Source organism: Trachinotus anak, unplaced genomic scaffold, assembly GCF_046630095.1.
Source record: "Trachinotus anak isolate AG129_WGS33_773 ecotype Australia unplaced genomic scaffold, CSIRO_AGI_Tana_v1 ptg000021l, whole genome shotgun sequence".
Classification (NCBI taxonomy): Eukaryota; Metazoa; Chordata; class Actinopteri; order Carangiformes; family Carangidae; genus Trachinotus; species Trachinotus anak.
In genome coordinates, this window is record NW_027273872.1 from 21,674,098 (window position 1) to 21,693,325 (window position 19,228).

At 40.5% G+C, this 19,228-nt stretch overlaps 1 protein-coding gene across 8 annotated transcripts in view; it reads left to right on the forward strand.

Annotated features, from left to right (window-relative positions):
* The window catches only part of mtus1a (microtubule associated tumor suppressor 1a), a 29,041-nt gene that overhangs the window by 512 nt on the left and 9,301 nt on the right, over window positions 1–19,228 (forward strand). For 2 of the 8 annotated variants that reach the window (XM_071457805.1, XM_071457803.1), the window contains exons 2-7: window positions 4,417–6,557; window positions 6,639–6,864; window positions 8,146–8,379; window positions 9,743–9,835; window positions 10,401–10,520; window positions 16,198–16,415. In XM_071457805.1, coding sequence (XP_071313906.1) covers window positions 4,521–6,557; window positions 6,639–6,864; window positions 8,146–8,379; window positions 9,743–9,835; window positions 10,401–10,520; window positions 16,198–16,415 — 2,928 coding nt within the window. In that variant the 5' untranslated portion in view covers window positions 4,417–4,520. Of the gene's footprint in view, window positions 1–1,573; window positions 2,082–4,384; window positions 6,558–6,638; window positions 6,865–7,693; window positions 7,838–8,145; window positions 8,380–8,960; window positions 9,282–9,742; window positions 9,836–10,400; window positions 10,521–11,797; window positions 12,379–16,197; window positions 16,416–19,228 lie in introns of those variants that run through there. The other 6 variants (XM_071457807.1, XM_071457806.1, XM_071457808.1 and 3 more) reach the window with 6 other exon arrangements.

Here is a 19,228-nt window from a genome sequence, read left to right on the forward strand (position 1 = left end):
ATACCATTGTATTCCCTAATCTTTTAAAGTGTCGTAGAGTTGTTGTGTAGTCTACTGTGTTTTAAACCATCTATGGACGTTAGAGTATTTTCTTGGCTATTTGTAGCTATATCCTATGTTTACTCCAGGTCTAATTATAGACCTAACTGGGCTGGAACAGGCCTCACACTGGGATTATCTATCACCTCCTGGACAGGCTCAGTATGTTTATTAAGTGTTTGCATCACTGTTAAGGATAATAAATGATCACACATCCGACATACCGTTGTTTTTCACTAGATGGCACAGGGCCACAGCTAGCCTTTCCCATGTCTTCTTGCCTAGACCAGCCCGACTTATATTCTGACAGTTGAAAGACATGGCTGTGCCATCCTTATAACCGGGCTCATTGGTGTGGTTTTGTGTCCCTGAGCTTTACAGAAGAGAGCCTTGTCCCTGTGGTATGCTCGCTGGAGTCCCCCAGTTTGACCTGCTGCCCTGCTGCAGTGTGGGGCAACTCTGTGCTTGGGCTTTTGTTCCTGCTACTCATAACAGCTCACTTTGTGATACTCTATGTCCAGTCACGCATGCAAAGGCAAGGAAAGGCCATTCAAGGCTGTCTGTGTGGGGCCTGAGGGGCTGCAAAAACAGTTCTGTTGCTCTCAGTCTGACTTTTAAATGTATAATGTAATTTGATGGTTGTAACTTGCCTTGGATTTCCACAAAGGTAAACAGAGGTACTTTGTGAAACCCTGTATCAGTTTATTTGACAGTTTATCTGAGCTAGTTTCACAATAATCCCATGTCATTGTTTGACAAGGCAAAATGGTTCTGACTTTCAAACCACAGGGTTCAGTACACTTCCTGAATCTTGGCCTTGAGAGTTTAACAGCTGATTTTCTAAATTCTGCAGAAATGGACATCACTTCTTCAGTCTTGTTAAACAACTGTACGTGTTTAACAAGATGTTGAAATGCTTAGATTACTTATTAACTGGCCACTAAAGTACATAATTTACAGATGTAAATCTTATTTTTAGAACTCTCTTAGTACCATGATTTACATCTTGGCTCTTGTCAAGATTAGACTGTAGTTCCCAGGGTCAGCGCCCTTGTATAGATTAAGCAGAAATAGCGTGGGTGTTAGAGGGGTCTTAGACTGTGGTGTCACACCACTGCTGTACTGTTAGGATCAAGTTTCAAGCTGTTTGTGTACAACATTAGGCCGTGTCATCAGAGAGTGACACTGTCAGTGGAGGACTTCAGCGAACTTATCAGTTGTACCAGCATTGCAGTGTTGCATGTGTTGCACCTAAGAATAAGTGAGTTTCTGTGCAAGCTGTGGTTGGTTTAAACAGTGTAAAGCTGTCATAGTGCAATGGTGTCCTTCACCTGGGCCTCCCATCATTCTGTTCCCCTTTTCACTTATCCCTTACTAAAAAGCTGCCTGATCCATTCCCTCATGAAAGGGGGACTTTGGCTGCTTAGCAACAATGAATGCCAACGCAGCCTGGTAGGCCAGGGCCACTCCCCCTGCACTGGGCTCGGCATGGATAAGGTAACATGTTGCTTTCTTCCTCGCTTGCTCCCTCTGTAAACTTGGGAGTGGAACTCTATACTGAGCACAGTCCCTAGCTGGATGTTGACATGCCTGCAGTGGGGAGCAGTGTGCAGCGAAGTCACTGGACGTGGTCATGTTACCTCAGGGAGGGGAGGAAAAAACAGAATCTACTGCCTACACCGGGGGCACCCTCACTCAGGCTGTGATGTTACTGATGCACGGTTGACTCTGAACACGAGGAGGAAGGAGTGGTGGTGGGACGGGGACTATTGGTGTCTGGCTGAAGCAGACTTACACACCACCACCTACTCAGTTGGCTGGATTTAGGGCTTTGGAAAGAAAGCAGTAATGAGATTGCCTCTGAGAGAGTAAAATGAGCCGGGTGAACCTGCAAAAACAGAGTGATCTCTGACGTGATACACCAGGCAACACTGCTGACTGTGGAGGTATTTTCTTCCTCACGGCCATTACTGAATGGAGACAACAAAAGTGGACATATTAAGTTAGTACATGATATTGTTCATCACTCTTTTCAATGTAAGGTAAGTGTTGTAGACCTGCTTAAAATTATATTTTTCCTCCATTTTGTCTTTGTATTTGTTGGACCAATGTCTTGTAGCTTGAATCTTGCAGTTTTATTTTTCCGTAAACATTGTCAGGTCATGGTTTGTCTCAGGTGCAGTTCTTTACATAACACAACTTGTCCAGTCACATTTTAACAAGCAAAATCCCTGCTCTGCATTGTTATTTTATGTGTGATGTAAGATACTGCAGTGGCCCGCAAGTGACTGTTCTTGCCAAGGTCCAATGTGCACACCAGTTTGCCAAGTCTTTTGATTGTAGAGATTGTAATGTACAGCAAGGCGTGTTGTTTCTCTGCCTGTTAAACATTATTCATCCAAATGTGGACTATTGGCCATGCTGATAACAGCAGGTGCTTTAATAAATCTTACCAGCAGTAGTGTTGAAAGTTGACTGAAATATTAACATAAACAATTATAGTGGCATATTTATATATTCAAAATGACGTTCTCACAGATTTTTAAGTCAGATGTCATTGTAAAGAATAGAGAAGCACTCAGAAGATATTTCAGCTCTAGATTCATTCATGTATGTTGTGGTCGAGCTTTTTATAGACTGATATGTGCACAGCCCCATATATTGCTCTGGCATTGAACATATTTGTAAACCAAAGTCTGAAGTGTGCATGCTTGGAGATGAGGCCAGCATGGTCTAGTCATAACTCGGGACATCTAGCTTTGATTTTCATCAGAAAGTAATTTTTTGGTTCAGGGGAATTTCTAAACAAATTTTGTATGAACTATGAATCAGAGGTCAATTTGTCGTTGGCTGTGATTTTGATTCCTCTATTACAGTGTCGTGTTAAGTGAAAACAATGCATTGCAGGTGACACTTAATGTTTTATTTGTAGGTTCTGTGGAAAATTGTGATTGTGTCAATGTGCTAGTAGAAATTATTTTGTAAAGGTGGCTGAAATTTTGGTATTTTGCAGCTCGGTCTGGTATTCTCAAGCCTTTAGTGACTACAGGTGTCTTTGATGCTTAAACTGTTAACTTATGTTGCACTTCAAGTAGAGCTGTGTTTGCCTGTCTATACATAGGGAAAGAAAATTTTGCCACCCATGACATTCAGCTGCTGTTTATGATTAGATATTACTACCAAAGAAGCTTTTAACTTGGCAGTAAAACATACAGACAAGCCAAAGGCAGTCAGGCTTCCACCCAAGAGGGAAAACATGAGGTTAACATACTGCATGCTATTAACTGAACTCTCTGCTCCAATGACTGAGTGTTTTCCTTCAGAAATAAGTAGATTGCTCTTTTGGTTATTAATTTTCTGCATTTTGTGATGACTGGGAAAATCATTAGTCACTGATCCTGTCCATCCTTCCTCCACTGGTGCACTCTCGGTCTCATACATAATGTTGCTCCCAGCAATGATGATATACAGTATGGCGGTCTTTTGTTCACTATTTCAGGGAGAATAGGGCAGATGGAGCTCTAAATGGGTACTTGGTCAACTGTTTGCTATAGGAACATGTTTAGATTATTTATTATGTATAAATTTACCTCAAATGTTAAATTTTCTTAAATGCAGTAGGACTCCTTTGGTCTGCATACTTTTCTTTTCTTTTTTACATTTTTAGGCTGATGGTGACTTGATACCGCACACTCTGGTGGCACTACCACAATGGTGCTTTTGTTGTATTAGTGACTGGCAAGCTTAGCAGTCCAGCCATCTTAAGTTAACACAACAGTACAACAAAGCAGTTAAGACTGTCCATACTTCTCATGCTAATCACATGTTGCCTCATTTCAGAGTAGAAACATGACCACTAGTCCATCCTTGCATGAAACTTTTCTGAAACCATGATTCAGCAGACAGCAGCGACAGTAGCAGTGGTGGTATTTTCTACTCACTCAGCTTCAATGTAAAGTATACCCCATACAAAAGTAAAAGGAAAAAATAGTAAGTAAGTAAGTAAAACAGAGCTTAAGAAAGAGTACAATTACTTAGGTAACCTCATATTCAACATTCCTAATGAAATTGCATCTTGCAGCACATAGCACAACTACGAAATAATTCATACAGACTTATACAGACACTACAGTATCTCCTAGGCATGATCCTAATGAATTTTGTATTTTTGAATGAATTAAATCATAAATAATTTAAGTATTCAGATACTGTTACAATATTCAATGGCTGCAGTGGCTTACCATGTCAATCCCAAGCCTTTTTGTAACCCTAAGAGAAACATCTGGGCATAAGCCTCTTTCTCAGCTTGGGGTGTTCTGTGAAATTACAAAGATTGTCATTAGCTACAAAAAATTGACAGTTTGCTCTTCTTCACAGATATTCGTGTCTGATCATCAAATTTGATGGATTAAATTGCTGGTAACTGAATGTGAGGTTATTTAGAACTACAGAAGCACAAAACATCCCGCCAATGCTCTAAAATGTCTAATAAGACGTTCAACATGTCCACGGACCAGAGCCCAGCTCCTTTGCCCCACAGAGACCTGCAGCTTGGCCTTTCCCCAGAGAGTCATTACAGCAACTCATCCATGTCCCCGTCACCTGACTCTGACAGGAGTATTTCCAACCTGAGTGACAGTGAAGCCAGCAGCTCCCCTGACATCCACATGCTGGAGTGCTGCCTTAATGAAGGCAGGTCCTCAGGTTCCCCTGTGAATACCCCCTACAACACCTCCTTAACACAGGGTGATGTGTTCTGTGGTGTTCTGAACCAAACTTTTATTGACACACCTGTTAATGGCAGCATGAATTTCTGGAATAAAAACTTGAGTCTGATGAGCAACCAAGAGACAGGATCAAAGAAGTACAGTACTTTTAGTAAGACCACAGAGGATGGTGGTAACACACCAGTGATGTCTCCAGACTCTACCGGAAGGGAAAGCCTCCTGGGTTCATGTGAGACCTCCCATAGAGGATCCACTGAGAATGACTGCTGCTCTCTGAGCTCTGGGGAAATGGTAATAAGGAGCAACAGTTTTTGTTTGGAAGACCAGTCACTCTTTATAGTCTCTTCCCTGGAGGAGTCATCAATCTCTCCAGCTACAGGCCATCCAGCATTGCCTGCTGAATCTAACCTGCTGTCAACCACTCTGCCAGATCTGTGTGAAAAATCTACAGAAAGAGTAATGGACGAAAAAGTAGTTGATCCATGTCTCGGTGTGACTTTCACTCAGGCAGACAACTTGGAGCTCTCCACTGAGGACAATTATATGGCAACATTCAGCTCTCTTGTAGCTCTGCCAAGTGAGAATGAAGGAGGTCTTTTGATGACCTTTGTCTGTGAACCATCTTCTGCAGATAGTGAAAAAGAGGCTCAGTTTGCTAGTGGTGAAGCAGAGCTTTTGGGCCATTTCCCTGGAGTAAATACACCAGAACAAGGGAAGACTTTTGTGTCCACTCTGTCAGCTAGGCAAGAAACTGAGAAGAATATTCATACTTCCACCCCAGTACAAAACATTGGGAACAAGACACCCAGCCTCCCCTCCTTTTCAGAGTCTCCCTGCACTGGAAATGCAAGCAGCCCAGGACCCCACCCTGTTAAATGTCAGCCAGTCGCTGTGACTCCTAAACATTTGGTTGCAGGACTACCACCCTCAGCCAGAAAAGTCAAGAAAATGGAAATTAAGAAGTTACCCAAGTCAGACTTGAGTAACATAAAATCTAAAGTTGTAACAAGAACTTTGCATCAAATGGCAGTGCCAGGCCCTGCTTCACAACACAAACCATCACAAGTTAATGTGACAAGCAAACACACTGAAGCTCATAGAGTTACAACTATCAGGATTAGCCCTGCCAAAGTAAGGAGTAGCACTGCAGTTGTCTCTACGACCACTAAAGGGATGAGTGATACTTGGAGACAAATGAATACAGGGGCTGCCAATTTGGGAGTAACAATGATACAGTCATGTGGGCATACTGCTGTGGATGAACAGGGTAAGAGTAGAGCATCCTCACCGGACTGCAACAAAGCTGCCAATAAAAATGTTTCAGCAGTCCAATGCATTAACGCCGGTGCTGAAACAGAGCAGGCAGCCTCATGCCAAGTAGGAGATGCCTCAGCACCGCATGCTGGCAACCAGACCTTCTGCTTCTCATCCTTAGAAAAATCCCCTGAGGGAAGGGACCAAACGGATCCCAAACCAGCTCCAAAGAAGGGAATGTCAAACAAAATTGAGGTCAGGTCAGGCTTAGCAGTAGGTCAGGACAAGTCTCCTGTCCTTAAGACACGGCCTCGCTGCTCATCAGAGAGTTCATCTTCATTTAGGCCACAGAAGGAGAAGAGAACAACTTTAAGATTCTCGACTAGTTTTACCGTTCCCAAAACTGATAAGCACCAGGGCCAGACCAAACCAGGGAACCCAAAGTGCTCTTCCCAGAGTAAACGGGACATACACGCTGAGACCACAAAGTCATCTGCTGAAAACTCCGCTAGAGTGCTTAAGAAGATCAGCCTGGTGGTGAGTTTGGACTTCAAATGTGAATAATTAAAAATTCAGCCAATTCCACAGAGAGTGTATGACAAATTGCTCTCTTTGCAGGTAGAGCCCAGCAAATCGACAGCAGCGGGAGCCTCATGGGATGAGAGTAAGAGCAGATTTCGAGGACGACCATCTCCTAGACAAACAAGAGGAGCACAACCTCCAGCTGACAGTCCCAGACCAGCCTCTCAGTCAGCCAGGCAGAGGCAGGGAACCCTGGGTAGGGATGAATGCAGGGCTTCCAAAGCTGTAGGAACACCCCAGTCCAAGCAGAAGAGCATCGCAGGTAGGAATGATCATTGGTGGACAGTGTTTAAATGCAAAGAGTGCTGGATTGATATCCACTTGAGCCTGTGATAGTTGTTAAAGTTAACCTGCAAATTTCAATAAATAAACATTGACAGTAAGTCACAATCAATACCCTCATAAGTTCTACGGTCTGTCTTTGACAAAGCAGACAGCTAGTGATTTCCTAACTATTTCCTCTGTTGTATAAACAGAGAGAATTGTGTAATAGGTCTGTTTAACTCTGTGTATAATGAAAACCAGATCAGTGGAGGGGTGCTCTTGAGGGCCCATCTAGGATTGAAGGCAGCACCAGAGGTAAATTGTTTTGTGGGGGGTGATCTGTCCTACAGCTGATACAGCAGGATCCTTGCATTCTGCAAAACTAGCAAACTGGCCAGGATTCCAGAAAGGATGAAAATGACACATACAAATAATTAATAACTTTGGCATAGCTGTGTTCAACCTAGACATGCTGTTGTGAACTAGAATAACCCAGGTTGTAGTGAAGCTGTCTCCCCATCAGAGGGTGACATTGAGCAGTTCCCGTACTAGACCTTCTCCTGATGAGCTCAGCTATGTTGAGCAATGTTCCACAGGAACAGTGTTGGATACAGATGTCACCTCCGGTCTCTTGTCCAGGTCTTGGGGATAAACAGTCAACTCCCTCTGCCCTACTGCTCTTCGTAGTAAGAAGAGTCCTGGGGAGGGGGGGACTCTTCCTCTGATGGGAAGCCATCTGTACGAGTGGAAAAAGCAGGGGAAGGAAAGGGAGGTTTTGAGCTCACCAGTAGTTTTGAGACATAATACAGTGTTTGAAACAAGTACCCTGAGCACAGTAAAAAGCAGTAATCTTCTCATGCTCTGGCTACAGAGACATACAGAGACGACTGGGAAACATTATTTTTGCTTAAACTGCAACATTTTTTATTGGTTGATCAAATTTGACATGTTTGATGTTGTGAGTAAGATAGGTAAGTTTTATATGATTGAAAATGGAAGAAAGAAGGTAGGCCTCCAGGGATATTTTTTCATGTATTAATATTATCAGTGTTTATATGCTTTTAAATATACTTTTATGTTTATAATTGATTCTTTTAGTAGTTTTGATCCTGTCTCTGAAATATCCAATGCAAAGTAAAGATGGGCTTGCTTATTAGGCTTGAAGTAGTTTTGAAATGTGTGAGCAATACAACACTAAGCTTTGTTTGTGTACTTTTTCTCTATAAAGAGGTTCATGCTGCTAACCCCTGATATTTATTTGTACTCTATTGCATCCCAGGCAGTCAGAGAGCTCAGGCATCAGGAGGCCCATCCCTTAGAACTGGCTCAGCAGCAAGTATTAAGCCCCAGCTGAATGGATCCCGACCTCCTCAGACTCCCACTCGCACATCTCTTATGGGCCCTCCCCCTACTCCTGCTCCTAGACTACCACGCAAGACATCAGGTCCATCCACGAGCCTAACTGAGACTAATGTTCACAGTGAGCTGGGTGAAAGCATTGGGAGTACACAAGGTGAGCCCAACAAGGATTTACATCTTTTTTAGAAATAGGAATTTTTGGTCCCTGCAGGCTCTTACATAAAGATATAAAATCCGTTTGATACAGAGTGAGGTCACAGTCTTTAGATGTGTCCTTAAAACACATCTGGACAAGGAGGGGAGGGGCTGCTGTGTACATGGTGACCCACTTCTGGGCTGGGGTTAGATGTAAATCTCCCCAACAGCCAGTCTGATTTAATATCTCCACATCTGCCAAAATACAGGAACATGGCATATTAAAACATAGTGACAATTTTCAGATTTTTTGATTTTAAACTCTTTAGGAATGGAAATAAAACACTGAAATCAACAAAACAAAATCTGAATAAACAAGCTGAATACATCAGTCCCTGCTGAGCTTTGAATGGTTCTAATGAGAATTTTGTGGAAGCATTTTATTTTCTGACGTAGAAAGGGGAGCAATGTGAGACAGTGGGCTGTTTTCCACCCAGCATCCTCAACAACATGCAAATCTGTGATTGGCTGCAGGACCAGTTTTCCAAACTGAGGGTGCCCCCCTTGTGTGGTTGCCAAGGCAACAGATTCTTTTCCACTCTAGTTCACACACAGCATTGCCTGGAGGAGAGAGAGCAGACATGCACTACAACTGATGTTGTCTGAGGTGGATAAAAGGAGCAGTTTGCCTGTTTTCTTTTTTAAAGTAAAACCTGATGGCTGGTTACACAGGACTTCGAAGCTGTACTTGGACTGAATATCCATCTCATGTTTTCAACAACTCCTCTTTAATGACACAGGGCAGTGCAGCATCCAACTGTGACCTTACCCTCATGACATGTCTGCTCATTGGATCTTATCGGTTTTTTATCATCCCTTTGTTAGCTGCATTTAATGGAAAAGATAGAAAGCTGTGGAGAAGTAAGTGAGAACGGAAGTTGAATCATAACTGTGGTTTCCATGGTGAAATGTTTGATTTTAAAGAGCTTCTGGATATCTTAATCAGTTTTGTTCAGAGGACATTAACATTTGTTCTGCATGCTACATATTTCAGTCATTGTTTATAAAATTGATTTAGTCATGATGGTCAGATTGACAGCACCTTTTGTATAATTAATCACATTATTAAAATAACAAAGAATATTTTAAGAATGTAATTAATCTAGAAGTTGTGCTTGTTATACTACAAATAGTCTGTTAATATTCCTTTTTAAGTAAGTATCGCTACTGGTGACTGACCTACTTGAGGTCAGTGGTGATGACAGCAGCACTGTATTGAAAGCAGAGAGGCACTGAAATGCCTAGTGAATATTAAATGCTGTTAGATTATTTCACAGTGTGATTTGCTGTATTAACCAGCTCTTCTCCATTTGCTTCAACAGTTTCCGTAGGAGCTGCACAAAAAGAAACCCCATTCAAATCTGTTGTGCTGAAAGCAAGGCTCATCTCAACACCTGGAAGAAACACTGGACAAAGTGAGATCACACCTCTACACACAAACACACACTCATACACACACTCTTTTAAAGTTTCAGACTTGTTATTTACATAACCTGTACAAGGTAGTGTCTCTCTATTTTTATAGATTTAGTTTGAAGGCATTGAGCTCAAATTTTGATCAGATTTAAGTCTCCCTTTTTGAACTCTCATTTGTAGAGTAACTATGAATGAGACCACATTGATCTTTGCATCTTTTATCAAATCCTCACACAATGATAAGGAAATAGCCCAGTTAAATCTCACTTAGGTTGAAAGTGATTAAACCCTCCCAAAACACTCAACTACAAAAGAAACTATTGTTAGTTCCCTAATATTGTGGTAACCTCATTTAATTAGGCCTGTTTGATCTTGATTGAATCAGATTACTTCTATCTTTGTTGGCCAATTTCACAGTATGTTTGATCAAAGCTTCATGAATTAGTTCTGACTTAAAAGCCATCTGCGGTTCAACACTTTTGGTCATTTGCCAGTTTTCCTGCTACGTCATGGGTCAGATTAAGTCTCACCACTTTTCTCACCTGGACCTTCTGCTTGTAACAGCTTTGACCACAGCATGCAAGCCCACTGCCTCCACCAGCAAAGGGGCTTCAAATTCTACAGTCAGTCCTCTGAAAAAGGCTGCTTCTGCAAGACTTGTTCGTCTAACGTCAAGTGGACCCGGTAAGATTTTTCTTTTCTTATTGTGTTTTCAACACAGCTTGTTTTTCGAATAAAACTGTAACCATTTGATTTAATACATGTTTTAGGTAAATGTTTACATGACGAAGAAGTGAGGGTTACACAATGGGAAAGAAAATATATGGTTATTTAGTTGTCTGTTAGAATGGTATAGTAAAAGAACAACAAAGATAATTATAAATGCTAATTCAACCTCGATATTTTTAATTCACCAACCTAATTTAAAATCTTGTTTAGTTTTCTTAATGGACATTATACATTTTGATAGATATTGTTATTCTACAAAGAACACTGTCCTCTACTTGATTATCTTTGATGTTGCACACTAGAATCTTTTTAAAAGAATGTTATCTGTAAATAAAAATATAGATTATATTTTTACCTTAAAACATGCTGAGAAAGTGTAAGTGCATTCTTAGCCCTGAGTGGTGTCATTTTTAGCCCTGATTGGTGTGAGTCGTCGTTTCAGGCTGCATACAGTCCCAGCAACCTTCAGAAATATGGTTTATCCTGTGAGGCAAAAACATCCACAACACACTTGCTGCACCACAAAGTACAGTTATAATTGAAAGCAACTCAAATAAGTACATCAACATTTATCATCTCCTGTCTTCTGTCATTGAGAGAAAGGTGAAGGAGATACCCAATGGAAATAACACCCTTGTGGCTTGTGTTGTAGAGTTGATCTATTTTTAGCAGAAACTATGAATGAACTATTTATTTAATGCTGCTCAGTGTTAAAAGGACCTTGAAGTACTTTAGTAAATCGGATGTGGTTCATGCTTTCTCTAAGCTTTATCAAACTAAAGGTTTAATGCGTGCTCTCATTTTCTTGGCCTTAGTTGCTCTCTGCTGTTCACACAATGTTTGATGCCTATTTTTGTTTTTTTACAGTGTCATTACAGTCTGTTTTACAGAAACTAGATGGAAAATATACTGCATTATATAACATTTAATTAGTAAGCACATTGATTTGAGTCTTAGATATGGTTCACAGTCTTCGCTGAGGACACATTTTCACAGAGAGCTGTGCCAGCCAAACTGTTTTAAACACAGTGCATCAGACACAACCTTGCCATGAGCACACTGTTGTCTCTTGTCGCCCCACTGCTGGTGACACAGGGAAAGAGAGTAAATGGGAGGGAGAATGGGGGGCTAGATCGAATTCTCATTGGCTCCAGTTATTCTGCTCGCTCCTCCCATCCTTGTCTCTCCTACCCCATCCCCCTCTGCTCTTATCCTAGCATCTTGGCTCTGCTACAGCACCGCCATCATCAAGCTTAGAGATGCTGCTTTGCTCTGCTGTTAGAGATTCATGTGTTTGGTGAATAGCTGAAGCCTCATTTTACCAAGAGGATTAAGGGATTTTTACTTTTTTCCCCTGTCCTTATCAGATCTATCAGGCTGTGCCACAAACCACTGGCCAGCCTTTAACCTTCTCTGTGGATTCCAGTGTTCACAGCTGGGAATTAGATTTTGAGTTGGGAGACCTGCCATGCCTTCACTTTTTTCAAGACTTTCACAGTGGAGTAATTCTTACAGCTTTTTATTGATTTATTCATTTTCTGCCGGTGCTTGTCAGCGCTGCTGTCACCTAAGGCATGATGCACTGAGGCACACCATGGCGTGTAGTTCATAGCCAGCATCAAGCTCCTGTATTTGGGAACTGTTTTTTAAATTGATTATTACCTGAGAACTGTCTTGCTTGGTTTTTGAGAGATGTTATGGTCACCGAAGCTCTCTCTGTCAAACATCCATGTGCGTCTGACAGCTAAGGGTTTACTCCGAAACATTCAGCTGCTGTCAGGATGCAGGAAGAACACTGTGGTTTTCCAAGCAGGTCTGTCGGTTATTTCTGTGTTAAATATTTCTTTTAACATTTTTATTGTTTTTGGATCTCTGCACTATGGTATTTGAGCCAAGCCTATCTGTATTTACCTCTCACGTAGACCTGTGCAGTTAGCCGTTTCTGAAATCTATTTTTAGTATGGCTATTTACTGGTCAGCAAAGCGGGAGGTTCATCTTTCATTTACCTACCTTGGTCACCAAAATGTGTGACCCCAGAGAGAAGTATTTTACGAGACAGATCTTGAATTCAGAAACAATTTTATTTAAACAAACATTATAAATTAATCATTTGAAGTCATACTGACATTTCAGGATGGCTTGCATTATTTTTGTGGCCACCTTTTATACAACTGTGTTTTATACAAATCCACTTGGTCTTGTTGTCGTGCTGGCTGGAACACCCAGTACTTCTGTTTCACCCTGAGATTGACCAAGGTTATTTTGGTTCCTGGTCTCTAGGTTGAACCCTGGGAACCTTGTTGTGATTGCTGAACAACAATGTGGGAATACTGTAGCTTCCTGTGGTTCCCACATTATTTAAAGCATTTTAGTCTCCTATTTTTGAAAAGTTGTGACCAAATATGGTAACTTAGTTTTACAGTGTCAAAGGGCTTAATCTCTTATGTGTGTAAACAAACCAGAGCATTATTAATACACTGTCAAAAATTGTTCAGAACAAAGATTCCTAATAAGTTCATATTGGTGTCATGATTGTATCATTAATTATTTGCACAGTGCCTGATGCATTAGTTAATTGTTAATTAATATAAGACAAGTGTTCAGTAAATACTACTCTGAGTTATTGTCTGGTTTTGTGTAAACAAAGCACTGTAACAAGTGCACGATTGTAAGGGGTCTCATCACCCATCATGCTTTGTGCTATGCAGTGACATCTCCTCACAGCAGTAGAGAACTATGCTGTGGAGTCCCCAAATCACTGTAAAATCTACAAGGTGAATTAATACAAAATGATTCTTTAGGCCAGGGAGGAAGAACAACTTAAAAAGGGAAACGTGTCATCCACCCTGTTCAATACTTTGATGAAAATAGCTGCGGGTCTTCTGTTGCCATGGAACAGCAGTCAGATTGAGAGATGGCCTATGTGCTTATATAAATTCATTTGGGAAGTACAGATCTGTGTGTTTATAGAAAACAACAGTGACACTACATTTAAAAATACCACACGATAAAGTCAAACCATGTGTTTACTTATGTGTTAATATTACATACAGAAGCCGTCAAAAAATCGAGGCAAATGCACATTTCCTTATGTCGCCTGAAAATCATACAGAATTGTTTTTTTCATTTTATTCACTATTTGACTATTTAAATCATTGCCAACCTCATAGATTTCCTCAGAGGTATATAATTCAGCAACCTCTTTAGACCATTTTGAATTATTTAAATTGGCGAGAGCATGAATTTTTAAAATTCAGCAGAAATCTGTTGCATAATGTCCACTTCTGGTCTTGGATACTGACACAACCCAGTCTTTTTTTATATGGATATTAAAAGTGGCAACAGCTTACATTGCTGTGATCCCACTTTTTAATGTCCTAGGAGTGCTAGCAAAAGGGAAAAAATGTTAATGATAAAAAAATAAATTGAGGATTACAACTTTCACATTACAGAGGGTCAAGAGATTTTCATGCTTCTTTTTATTAACCTCTTATTTTTACCAACATGTTATAGTTGCACCATCACATAAACAAATGTGATATTGCCACAATATGATGTGAACCATCAGCTACTATGCAGTAGCTCGACAGCCTGACTCTGTCGTGGAACTTGGCTTTGATCTATATGCGGGCATGTTTGTGGTACACATTAGCTGTGATACAATCTGATAGGGTGCTCTGTGCACAACCAGCAGAGGGCATCCTAATGTAAAGAAACCCTTGAATTTGGATGTCCTCCTAACTGCTGCCTCATAAAAATGATTGGAAGCTGACTAGCAAAGCTGAAATGTTTGTTTGGCTCTGTGTCAGATAAAAATGTTTTGACATTTTCTCAGTATGTATATGGTGCAAGAATGCGTAAAAAATGTCTATGTAGATTAGCCTTTGTAGCCATAAATTACTACCGTATTTTCCGCACTACAGGGCGCACTGGATTATAAGGCGCACTGTCGTTTTTTGAGAAAATTAAAGGCTTTTAAGTGCGCCTTATAGTCCGGAAAATACGGTAATCTGCAGTTGTTGCGGTGAGAACATTGATATGGAGATCATCATTTTTTGTCTTGAGCCATTTAAATCTTATATTTCAGTCCTGAAAATATAAAAGCACAACTACAGTCCAAGCTTCAGACTATATACACAATGACTGAAATTATTCACCAAATTTATTAAAATTCTGAACCTTTTGTTCAGTAGTACAGTGAACTGTGTTCCTTGTTTTGTCAGTTGTACAATCAATCTAGTCACAGTATAGTATTAATATTCTGTGTGTGTTAAAGGCTGTGCCTTTTATGCTGAACAGTTTACTTTGGCTGTGTAACACAGAGGCCACCAGGGGAAACCAGCTTTGAGGTGAACTGCACATCCGGATATAGAGCTGTGTAAACTCAAGTTAGTCTTTGGTTAGCAGCATAAGTTTATTCAGATGAGATTAGTCTGGCTTTTTATTGTTGTCTTTTAGAAGTGCTAGTTTTACAGCTTTGAGTCAGTTTGGTTTTGAGTCGGTTCCCTCTTATCCCTTCACAACAGTGTTCACTTAATTGGTTTGACCATCCAGCAGTGTTGATATTCTTTGCATTTTTGTGTTGCCCTGATGAGGCCAATGTGCAAAGAGCTGTTCACTCAGCAGCTCCAGGATCAGCTGTCTACAATATGTATGAAAGACAATTCCACCTTTCTGGACTCAATATCTTCTCTTCACCACAAATTGAAACTCTGGGGTCTTATTTTGAAAGTTACCCAAGTAGATGCAGTATCATTTTGCTCTAAAGATGCCTGGATCCCATAGTTACATGCTAGTGTTATTCTGGGGTGTTATGATGTTCTCAGATGATACCCTGCTTAGTGCATCTATATTTAACTTGAAAATGCTCCACGTTTTGTGGTTCATAAAGGACATGACTATAACACTTTATGGATAGGGGTGTGCCTACATAGCATTACAGGAGCACACTGGTAGGCATTCGCCTAGCTTTAAAGTTAATTTCTTATTTGATCGACTATTAGGAATGAACTTGCAATTATATCTATCTGTTCTTTTTGCTTATTAATCTTAATTTGGTCTAACAGCTGTCATGTAAAACAGCATAGTGAGTATCCCCACAGGCTGCTGGTGGTATAGTATATTCAACTCATCTAAGCTGGTATTTCTGACATGCTATCCTCACTGCTGTGTGACATAACAATCGCTACACAGTCTCCTCAAAGTCCTTTTTTCACCCTTCCTCTTGTGAGTGGCAGAGTAAACAAAGTGTTCTTCATTAGTTGGATTGATGGTAGCGATTATATAGGGGTGATGTATTTATAAAGCTGATGTAAATCAAAACGACAGTAGCATGGCCTTGCTAAAATAAGCTGTCCTTGCTAACCTGCAGAGCACTAGATTATATTAGGATATGGAAAACTAATTGCATTCAGGGAATTCATTTTTATGTTGTGGCAGTCAAAGCAGCAGCACTGGGAATCATCAGTGCAGAAAGATCCCGGACTTTGACACCAGAGTTTTCTGCATCTCTGACCCTGACTGAAGTGTATGGGGTGGGTGGTACTGCTGTTGGACTGGCTGCAGTGGTTATGGAGGGGGGTATGATGATGATCAACGTTGTCACGACACTCAACACATGTTCTTTCACAGTGGACAAGAACAAACCCAAGGCCAGCTCCCGCCAGCAACACCCTCAGCAGCAACCACCCCAACCTAACCAGAGTCATGGACCTCCGGATGTGGTACCAGCGACTGTGGCAAAGGGCGAGAAGAAGAACCAGACCATCCAGCAGCTCAGAGGACTTCTCGCAGCCAGTAACCGCAGATTTGAGGCTTTCACCATCGTCTTGCAGCAAATTTTAACTGAGGTAAGAAAATGCAACTTCCACAGGGAAGTTCATTTTCATTTTTTACACTCTTTAAATTTTACATTGAACATCATAGACCCTTTTAAATTATTTTCCCCAGTAAATTATTTAAGAAATAAAGAGTACCAGACAGTTAAGTGTGACTTTTCACAATATCCATTAGTTAGTTGAAACTAAAGGTTTGCAGAGATTTCAGTTACTTAATGTATAGAAAACTGATTAAACAGTGTAAATGTATTTAGTCCTTAACATGCATATTAAAAACAGCCATACATTGAAGGATGCTCTTGATCTCAGTTTTTTGATCTCTAAACTTACACAAAAATAATTTCTTTAATTGATCCCCTTAGATTATAACAACAAGTGTTGCAACATCAAATCCTATGTGTTGATGCAAGGGAAACCAAATGGCATTTCTATTTACAGCAACAGCATAGAGAGTGATCGTAAGGGTATGAGGGGCTGCTCACACAGACATACTTGGAAGTTGTCCAACACAACAGCCCTGTTGTTGTCGTCCATTGAACTAAAGTAATCCTGGATCAAAGAGAAATTCAGTCTTTTAATTTTTTTGCTGCATCTGAAAAGAGGTGTCATGATCTCCTAAATATCTAAATGTCTTTCAGTTGTACTTGGGTGTACTTTTCATAGATTCATAGGTTATTCAGGTAGGCAAGCATTGCCCTGACGGTCTTTTAAATATGGAAGTTTAAGCTTTATGTTAGACTTGGATCTGGTTTTCATAGCAGTGCCATGTGATTGGCTTCCAGGAACTGAGTACCCCAAGGGATTATTTTTCCCACATTGCATTACAAACAGGCTTATCCTATGTGCTAGCCTCCACCTGACCCCAGCTATCGTACTCCCTCATTTAGTATCAAAGCAAAATTATGATGTGGTGCTTGGACTCTATTACGTATCTGTACATCAGGAGCCCTACAGTCTAATATAAGTAAATTATAAACTGAATTAAATTGGCTTAATGCAATTGGTAAAGATTTATATCTACAGTTTCCTGTAATTCTGGAGTAACAAATCAGATGCTACTATATTTGAGAGTATAAAATGTCAGAAGCTATTTCAGTCCCTCTGGTCAACTACAGAAATGTCCTTGTCAAATATTTTCACACTTAATGTGTTGTCAGTATGCAATGAAAGAATGTGATTGAGGGAAACAACTGACTGTACCATCCAAATAAAAAAAATCGTTAAGATTTCATATTTAGAGAATTTATTGTGTCAGTGTTGAGATCTCCAAGTTACTTTGTCTTTGTCTTTAAGTTATAATGGTTTAGTCATTTTTCTCAAAGAAATTGACCATCAGTTGCCTTATCTTGTTTTGAATTCAAAGATAGGTCGAAGTGAGAAACCACAGAACACTGTTTTAGATGTGTGTATATAGCAAATACTGAATCTTGTGGTTCAATGGTGTTCATTAAAAGCAGTGTTAAGTAGCCTGATGCCCAGAGGTATGTGAGATTTGATCTCGTCCTCAACATTTCATTCAACTAACTTCATTCCTGTTACAGCTTATTGAGTTACTGCCTTTTTCCTTTGGTAGTTTGTGTTTGTAAATGTGTTTAATATCATTGTGAAATGAGCCTGATTCAGTGGCGCAGGGGAAGATGTGAAATCTGCCAAGATTTACCCCAAGTCATTTATCATCGTATCATCATTTATCTACAATGGCTCCCTTGGACCTTTTTTGACAGTGTTGCTAAGCACATTTATTAGGTTGTAAAAATAACCTGCATAGAAACATACATCTTTTTTTCAATTGTCGTCCTTGTTACTGCAGATATATTAGACTTAAGCGTCACCAGGGTGGTACCCAGTAAAACTACAGCAGCATTATTTCAGTCCCTATTATAGTTGCTTGGCTTTCAGCTTGGCATAGCTTTCCATCACACACAACTCAGTAGTGTTTGTGGGTGAGCGACCATATACTTGTTGTTACTGTAGTGACTCTTTCTGACTGGTCAAGGCCCTATGTAGACAGGTGGGTTCTGGCATGTGTCTCATTGTGCTGGACTTTATGAAGTCCTGGTGAAGCTTGTTGCTGCCAAGTGGAAAGAAGTGGCGGGGGACTCCATCAGTGTGTTTAAGAGTTCTTTAACAGGCTCCTGCTGTAGTGCATCTGATCTCTTTGTAGCTAGAACTGTTTCAGAAAATTAAACCATTGCTTCACTCAGCTGTGATACAAAAAGTCACTCATGCATTTTATTTCCTTTGGCCTAGATTACAGCTACTCTCTTTACTCCCAGCTTGCTGTGAGTTTGACACCAGACAGACCTCTTGTGGCAGTGTTGTGGTTCTGTGTAGCTCCAGTTGTGACAGAGTTCATATCAGTCCAATTTTTGCCTCAGTGAGCTTCAGTGAATTATGTTGTTCCTTAATTTCTTCTGCCAGTTGCACTGCCTCACAGTTTGTGATTATGCACTCAAGTGTCTAACTCATGTTGACATTTGCTCCTAAGATGTTTAGAAGCCAACTTACGACCGTTTTTACTGTTGTGGCTCAGTTTCACATTCCAGACAGCCAGTAGGAACTTATTTTTTGAGAGTGGGAAGTGACATATAATGAATCTCATGCTGGTCCATGTAATGTGACAGCAGGTACTGAAGGCACAGTGTGTGATCTCCAGTCAGTGATGTTTGACTCATATCCTTTGTTTGGGTGGCAGGGTTGTGAAACTGATTACATCAACAAATATTAGAAGCACAGCGTGTCTGTTCCTCTTTGATGGAACAGCAGCTGTCTCAGCCTCACAGACTCAACTTTAGCTGCAGCATGTTTTTCCTTTTCTACACCCT